The 7,826-nt window shown below is 50.8% G+C and overlaps 1 protein-coding gene across 1 annotated transcript in view; it reads left to right on the top strand.

Moving 5' to 3' along the window:
• LOC114484215 (SLIT-ROBO Rho GTPase-activating protein 3) overlaps positions 1–6,904 on the top strand; it is a 26,834-nt gene extending 19,930 nt beyond the window's left edge. The window contains exons 5-7 of the mRNA XM_028478835.1: positions 3,449–3,554; positions 3,755–3,982; positions 6,817–6,904. Coding sequence (XP_028334636.1) covers positions 3,449–3,554; positions 3,755–3,982; positions 6,817–6,904 — 422 coding nt within the window. The remainder of the gene's footprint in view (positions 1–3,448; positions 3,555–3,754; positions 3,983–6,816) is intronic.
• Positions 6,905–7,826: the final 922 nt, after the last annotated feature.

Here is a 7,826-nt window from a genome sequence, read left to right as displayed (position 1 = left end):
CACACACACACACACACACACACACACACACACACACACACACAAACACAAAAACAAAAACCTAGTTGTGGAAATAACAAGATGGTTTATAATAGAAGGACTCATGGGCATGGTACACCTCTGGGCATAGGAGGAGCTCAGAAGGGAAGAGGCAGAGGATCACAGCTGAGGGAGAATGATGTGAGTAGAGTCTTCGGGGAGGAGTGGACTCAGGGATCCTAGGGAGGGTTGGAGACACACAGATCAATGGGACCAGCAGGAGGGTGTCCCAGCCAGTACATGGTGGAAGATGCTGGAAGGGTCAGATGGAGCAAGAAAGGGAAGACCTTGAATGCCTTGCAAGGATTCCAGAGCTTTTCCCCTTGGGCTACAGGGAGCCATGGAAGGTTTGGGAGTCAGGTCAGCAATATGGCAAACAGGGAAATGATGAAAATAAGTTGATTGGGGGCTTCCTCTGACATCACTAGCCATGAGAGTCCTTCTTGACTAGTATTTCTGTGGATAAAGGCAGGAGCCCAATCTAGGGGCTGAAGTAAAGGCACCTTGACTGTAAGATGCCAAAATCCACGGCAACCTTTTAGGAGTATTTTTTTAAATAAACTTTTAATTTTAGAATATTAGAATGTTAGTATTTTGGAATAAACTCTTTTTTTTAAAATTTTTAAAATAAACTCTTTGAGTTACAGAAAAGTTGCCCCACACCCCGTTTCACTAGGGATGCTTCTCGCAGTGTTCTGAGGGATATTTGCAGCCAGGGAAGTGCCCCAGGAGGTGACAAGAGCCTAGGGAGGCTTGAACCCTCTTATTTGTGTTGTGTGAAAGGCTCTTCCTCCACTCTTCTGCCCCCCAGTACTTCCTGCTCATCTTTCCTGATCAACTTCAGGCTCCAGACCACCTCTCAGAAATCCCAGGCCACAGAGGCCCATCCCTGTCTGAGCCCCATGTCACCTGCTCAGCCAGTATTTCCAGAAGCTCCAATAGCCCAGTTCCTGAGCGGACAAGGTGTTCGGCCCCTGGTACAAGGTCATGGCATTGTGTACCTTGAATGACAGTGTGAGAGGAAAAGTCCCTCCTCAGTTCCCTCCCAAAGCCTTGGTTACATCAAGGAGTGACACCCCCTCTGCCCCCAACATACAAGTCAATCTCCCTGCTAAACAGAGAGAGCAGGGCCTCAGTCTCAGGAACTTTTGTATAAAACAATGTCTACCTATAATTTGGTAACGTTGTTTTGCTTTCATTGTATCTCTTTTTTTTTTTTTTTTTTTTTTTTTTTTTTTTTTTTTTTGCGGTACGCGGGCCTCTCACCGTTGTGGCCTCTCCCGTGGCGGGGCACGGCAGCGGCCGTGGCTCACAGGCCCAGCCGCTCCGCGGCACGTGGCATCCTCCCGGACCGGGGCACGAACCCGTGTCCCCTGCATCGGTAGGCGGACTCTCAACCACTGCGCCACCAGGGAAACCCTGTATCTCTTTTTCTGTTACCTTCTAATTATGGCAAGTGATCCTGGTTTCTCCATTACAGAGTGAGTAAGGTCTCCTTTTTTAAAGAAATGTATTTAAGAAAACAGTATTAATAAACAGTAGTGGAGGTGGTCTAGGGCACTGTGACTGAAGCCAAGGACATGGAGGGGCCTGTATGGGGGGCAGTGGACTCGATACGTGTGCCAGAGCCTTCCACTCTGTGTGGAGGCCTTGGTGAGGCGCCAGACCTTGAAGGTAGGCTGGAGCATGCCAGGTGGAGAAGAGAGATCACCAGTGTGTGTGTGTGCAAAGGCGTGGAGCAGGAGAGCCTTTGTGTGTTTGGGTGGAGGGGTGGTGGGTGGCTAAGGTGGCCTGGCACAGTTCTTCTGCGGGGCACCTGGCGTTTTGGGTAGACCAGCGCCTTGTTGTGTGTCCCACATATTCAGGACACTTAGCACCTTGGCCCCTGGATCCCAAATGCCAGTGGCACCCTCCAGTCACTGCAACAACCCCAGAGAATGCCCCACGTATTTGTAAGTGCCCCAGAAGTGCACGCACACTTCATCTGAGAAGCATGGATCTCAATCATCTTCAGATACTTGGAGAAGGGGCGGCAGCTGGGAGATGAAGCAGGCAAGGGTGGTTGAAGCTCCATCATGAAGGGCCTTGGATACAGAGGAGAAAGGGGGAAGCTGTGTTTTAAAAGGAACATGCTGACGGAATATGGAGGCTGGAGAAAGGAGGGGCTGAGTGAGGAAAACGTGTTTTTCTCTGAAAAAGAAACTGACATGGGTTTATGCATCAGCCCTGCAGATAATCATTGGAGCTTTGGTATCTCACTCTTAGCCTGAGCTTTCTCTGTCTACGGAGAAAACCCACAAAGCACTTTTTTCTCCTTATCAAGCCCAATTTGCTGCCCCCAACCCTGGCCTGACTGATTAAACGTCTGTATCGCCAGGGTTGACCTGAAAACAGGGGTCAGAGACAAGAGCCCAGTAATCCCCAGGCTCTTTGACCAATATACAGCTCAGGAGGTGGTTATTTATTCAGTGCTCATTTCCTGAGCACCTACTCTGTGCCAGGCCTGTGCTGCAGCTGGTGTTTTTAAAGAGTCTAATAAAACCTGGTCCCTGCCTGTGTTCATCAGGACTCATAGGCTACAGGTGACAGAAACTCAGCTTACACTGACTTAACCCATAAAAGGGAATGTATTGGCTCATATATCTGAAAAGTTTAGGTCCAGCTGGACCCAGACCTCACACGACATCTTCAGGAATCTGTCCCCTCCAGCTCTGTGGTGACTTCACTCCCGGACACCATCTTCTTTCCAGGGAGCCCCCAGCTGCTCCTCTACCCAGTTTCAAGAGGGAACTTCTCTCTAGGTTTCTCCAGCTGAGTCCCAAGGATCAACCCTGATTTGTTCTGATTAGGCCATGGACCCCCTCCCTGGGCCCAGCCCTGTGGCTAGGGAAATTTGATGCTCTGATTGGCCAGGCCAGGGTCACATTTCCATCCCTGGAACGGAGAGTAAAACTGCCTCCCCTGGGCTTCCCTGGTGGCGCAGTGGTTAAGAATCTGCCTGCCAATGCAGGGGACACGGTTTGATCCCTGGTCTGGGAAGATCCCGCATGCCGCGGAGCAACTAAGCCCGTGCACCACAGCTACTGAGCCTGCGCTCTAGAGCCCGCGAGCCACAACTACTGAAGCCCTTGCGCCTAGAGCCCGTGCTCCGCAGCAAGAGAAGCCACCGCAATGAGAAGCTCGCACACCACAACCAAGAGTAGCCCCCGCTTGCTGCAACTAGAGAAAGCCCACGTGCAGCAACGAAGACCCAACACAGCCAAAAATAAATAAATTAATTAATTAATTAAAACAAAACAAACTGCCTCCTCCTGAACCACGTGGGCTGATCTCACAGGTGGGACTCACAGGTGTCAGCTACTTGGCTCTGATGATGAAAGGCTCCCTGAAAAGTCCCTTTATGTTACAGAACTGGAGAACCCAGCTGAGAGGGTGCACCAGATCCAACAAATCCTCATCACCCTTCCCCGCGTGGTCATCGTGGTCATGAGATACCTCTTCGCTTTCCTCAACCAGTGAGTTGCCCAGCCAAGGGGGGGACCCCCTCTTTGACTCAGCCCTGGCCTCCTTTGGGAGGGGGTGTCCTGAGGTTTGTAGGTACAATTGTTCCTAGAACATGGCACCCTCCTGAACTTGAGTACAGCCCCCAAGAGAAAGAAACCACGCGGGAGCTTTCACCTTTCCCTGGTGACTCGTGGGTACTCCTTTCTCGTAGCCTCTCGCAATACAGTGACGAGAACATGATGGATCCCTACAACCTGGCCATCTGCTTCGGGCCCACGCTCATGCACATCCCTGATGGGCAAGACCCTGTGTCCTGCCAGGCACATGTCAACGAAGTCATCAAAACCATCATCATCCACCATGAAGCCATCTTCCCCAGCCCCCGGGAGCTAGAGGGACCTGTGTATGAAAAATGCATGGCTGGAGGGGAAGAATATTGGTAAGATTCCATTTTTCTTAATATTATTATTATCATCGTTGTTGTTGTTACTGTGGAACTAGAACAGTAAGAAACCCTTTGATTATCTTACTGCTTTTTAGTCTGTACTCCCATATATATTTTCTCATTTGAGCTTCGCACCAGCCTTATACGAGGGATAGGTGCATCAGTTAAGACTGTCTTGGTTTATAAGGGACAGAAATACAAGTCAAACTGGCTTAAGCCAATTGGGAATTTAGTTTTAACTAAATAAAGTCTGGGATCATGGCTTTCGGTATAGCTAGATTCAGGGGTTCAACTATTATCATCAGGACTCAGTCCTGCAATTCCCAGCCCCTGGCTGCTTTCTTATACGTTGGCTTCATTCTCAGGCAGCCTCTCCCTTGGTAGTTTCAAAGAGGCATCTGGTAACTCCAGTTTAGAGCCTGTTCTCTCGCCATCCCCAGTGGAAAAAGGGCTTCTCCTTCCCAAATGTTTTAACACAAGCCCAAGAATTATGTCTCCTCCTGATGCTTGGGTCTGGTGAACTAATCCCATCGATTAGGAGATGTATGTAATGCTCTCATTGGCCAGGTGAGCTGCAAGCGCATCTCAGCCAGCAGGGGGGTGCATAATCCCCACCTCAGCCTCGTAAACTGAGAATGACACTTCCCACCCTTGTCCCCTACCAGCTAGAGTTCTCTTTTCCTGGCAAAGTTTGTTTGAGAGCTCCACACCAGGCCAACAGGTGCTAGTTGGGCACCTCTGTGTACCTGGTGCTACGCTGGGTCTTGGGAGAAATATTTTAGAATCTTATCAAACTCAGGGCTGACTACCTTCCCCAGGCTAAGACCTTAAAATACGGTGAAAATAGGACATTTCTGTGAAGACAGAAAATTCAGAACCAACTGACAAAAACCAAAGGGTTCCTACTCTTTCTTCCCAATCCAGGACAACGCACAGCTGTTACGTTTAGGTATTACCCACACTGCTTTCAGCCAGATGTCTACAGGGGAGTTAGTCTTTTGATTGTCAGAGCGTTCCTGGACTCTTGTCTCGCTTTAGTTCTGTGGGCATATTTGGGCAGCGACTTCAAAGAAGGGAAACGTTCCAGCCTCCTTGTTTCTCTGCAACACTGCTCTGCGTACAAACACCGGGCCACAGCTCTCTAATCTCATCTGAGGCACCTGGAGCCAGTCTGTCCCTGATCTGTAACAGAAATCCTACAGCCAGCAAGCACACTTTTTAGACAAAGAGAAGCTTTTCAACTTTATCACTTTTGCAGCCATTACCAGTTTTCTTTTCTTGCTGCAATATATATAATTAGTGCTCTGGGAAGGCACGTACAGATCTTAGCATACTTACCAAAGCACTACATACAATAACCACACTTTCCTTAATCCCGTTTGTGCCCCATGAGAAAGGAACACTATTAATTACATGGTAATTTTGGAGGAGTTTTCAAAGCCAAAAAGGAGGATTTGGTTGAGGGTCTCATCACAGTGGACAACATTCATTCATTCACCAAATGGTTACTGAGCATCTGTCCTGGGCCAGGCCCTGGGCTGAGGGGCAGGGATGTAACCTGACCAGGAGTAACCCCTGAGACAGGGAGGAGGAAACAGGCAGCTCTAGGAGTAGGGGCCCTGGAGCCAATGTAGGGAGGTCAGGAAAGGCTTCCTGGAGGAAACACGGTGACTTGACTGAGACCCAAAGGATGAACTGGGTGAGCCAGGTGAGAGCTGGCAAAGAATGTGCTAGGCCTGGAGCATGCAATAAAATGAAAAGCGTTCTGTATGCCTGCAGTGTTGCATGTGACGAGAGAATGGTGAGGGAGGAGGCCCCGCAGGCCAGCAGGAGCCAGGTTATGAAAGGTCTTAAGCCATTGTGCAGAGTCTGGAAGTTATCCCGGAGAATTTTTCATAATAAAGTCCATATTCCTTGAAATGGTATTGTAAATGTCACCTCCAAGAAGCCTTCCTTGACACCCTATGTAGGTCCCCTCGCCTGTTCTTGTCTCTGCTCATTTGTGCCTATATAACACATTTCAACTTGTAGCACTTCTGTTTCTCAGCCCATGAGGGCAGGGTTTGTGTCCACGTTACCCATCAACGCATCCCTCTTACCTAGCACTGTGCCTGGCATAGATTAAGACTCGATCAATGGTTTGATTAAAAAAAAAAAACTGATTGGCTCACTATGTGAATGAACCCTGGCCTCAAGAAGCTTACCATCCAGTGAGGGGGCAGCAGCTGATGAAATTATCCCAGTGCGTTAATGACAGGTTTGATGGTCCTGGGCTCACTCTACGCCTAGGCCCATCACGGTTGCCAGCCTGCTCGCCGCCTGGGCTGATGTGGATTTGCACGCAGCACCGTGAGGCAGCCCCGAGGAACCCAGTCCCCGGGAGCTTCACCCACCTCGCTGAGCTTGTCACCTCTGCTGTAAGACAGGCAGGGAGCCAGGCCAGATGGATGACTCTGAGTACTTCCGAAGTTCCTTTTGCTCCGGCTTGAAGTCCTTCTGAGGAAAAACGTCGGTGTTTTACTGCCCTCTAGATCTTACAGAACACTTAGGCATTGGCAGCCTTTACCAGGAAGACAGCCCAGCCAATTTCAGGGCTGGGGTCAGTTGGGGGATGGTATTCAGGGAAGCTTCCCAATGGGTGAGGGGGCCGGGAGTGGGTTTTCTGTTAGGAAGGTCTGTGGGTGGTCAGCTGAAAAACATGGGATGAAGTGGGCCTGGCCTGATCTGGGTCAAGGCGCAGAGGTGGGCTAGGCCAGCTCCTGCGGGAGGCTGAGGGCAGTGTGAGGTACAAAGCCCCCCAGGAGTCCCCTCCCCATGTTTCCTTGCAGTGACAGCCCACACAGCGAGCCAGGGACCATCGACGAAGTTGACCACGACAATGGCACCGAGCCTCACACCAGTGATGAGGGTGAGTGAGGGGGAATCGGGGCGAGGAGCTCACCTGGGGCCTCTCTTGCTGACTCATGCCTGCCCACCTGCTGGGCCGACCCACGTAACCACCACCCACCCAGCTTAGCAAGTCAGCACGTCATCCTCTGGAGCAGACAGCGACCCAGGAAGACCTCCAGCCCACTGCATCCCCGCACGGCTTGCCTCCTTCCCTTCTGTGTCCTGCCTGGCCTGAGTGCAAATCTGAAGTGACGAGTTTCCTAAGTAGGAAGTAGGCTTTGTCCTCTGTCCCTCCCCTGCTGGGGGTCTGTTCTGCCCCCGGCCTGAGCTGGGACCTGGGGCACATCAATGAACCAGACGTGGCACTCATCAAGGCACTCCTGGTCTTGTCACCAGACAGCTCGAGAGCAGCTCCCCACCATGCAGAGTGACAATGCTGGGCTACAGGGGTGACCGAGTGCAGTGGGTACCCCGAAGGCGAGGCCAAACGGTAGTGACCCAGGGAAGTGTGAGCAGGTAGAGAGAGAAAGGCCAGCCTGGGCTCTGAGGGACTCCTCAGACCTTCCACCCCTCTAGACAAGGAAATAAAATCGGGTTTGTCTCTAGGGAGCCAGGACAGTGTAGGCAAGCAGTCTGGATAATACGGGCCTGGGGCCAGCATTTCCATTAGGCAGATCAGGCACAGTGCCCAGGGCCCACGATGCTTTCAGGGCCCATGAAAACGTTTTAATTTTTTTTTTAATAACAAGGAAAAAGAGAATATGAGCCTGGATTGTATTCATCTCTGTACACTGCGGTTGTAAGATATAATTTTTTTTTTTTTTTTTTTTTTTTTTTTTTTGCGGTATGCGGGCATCTCACTGTTGCGGCCTCTCCCGTTGCGGAGCACAGGCTCCGGACGCGCAGGCTCAGCGGCCATGGCTCACGGGCCCAGCCGCTCCGCGGCATG

Source organism: Physeter macrocephalus, chromosome 18 (genome assembly GCF_002837175.3).
Source record: "Physeter macrocephalus isolate SW-GA chromosome 18, ASM283717v5, whole genome shotgun sequence".
NCBI classification, from domain to species: Eukaryota; Metazoa; Chordata; class Mammalia; order Artiodactyla; family Physeteridae; genus Physeter; species Physeter macrocephalus.
The sequence above is the reverse complement of the archived record's forward strand: the minus strand, read 5'-3'. Positions and strand labels throughout refer to the sequence as shown.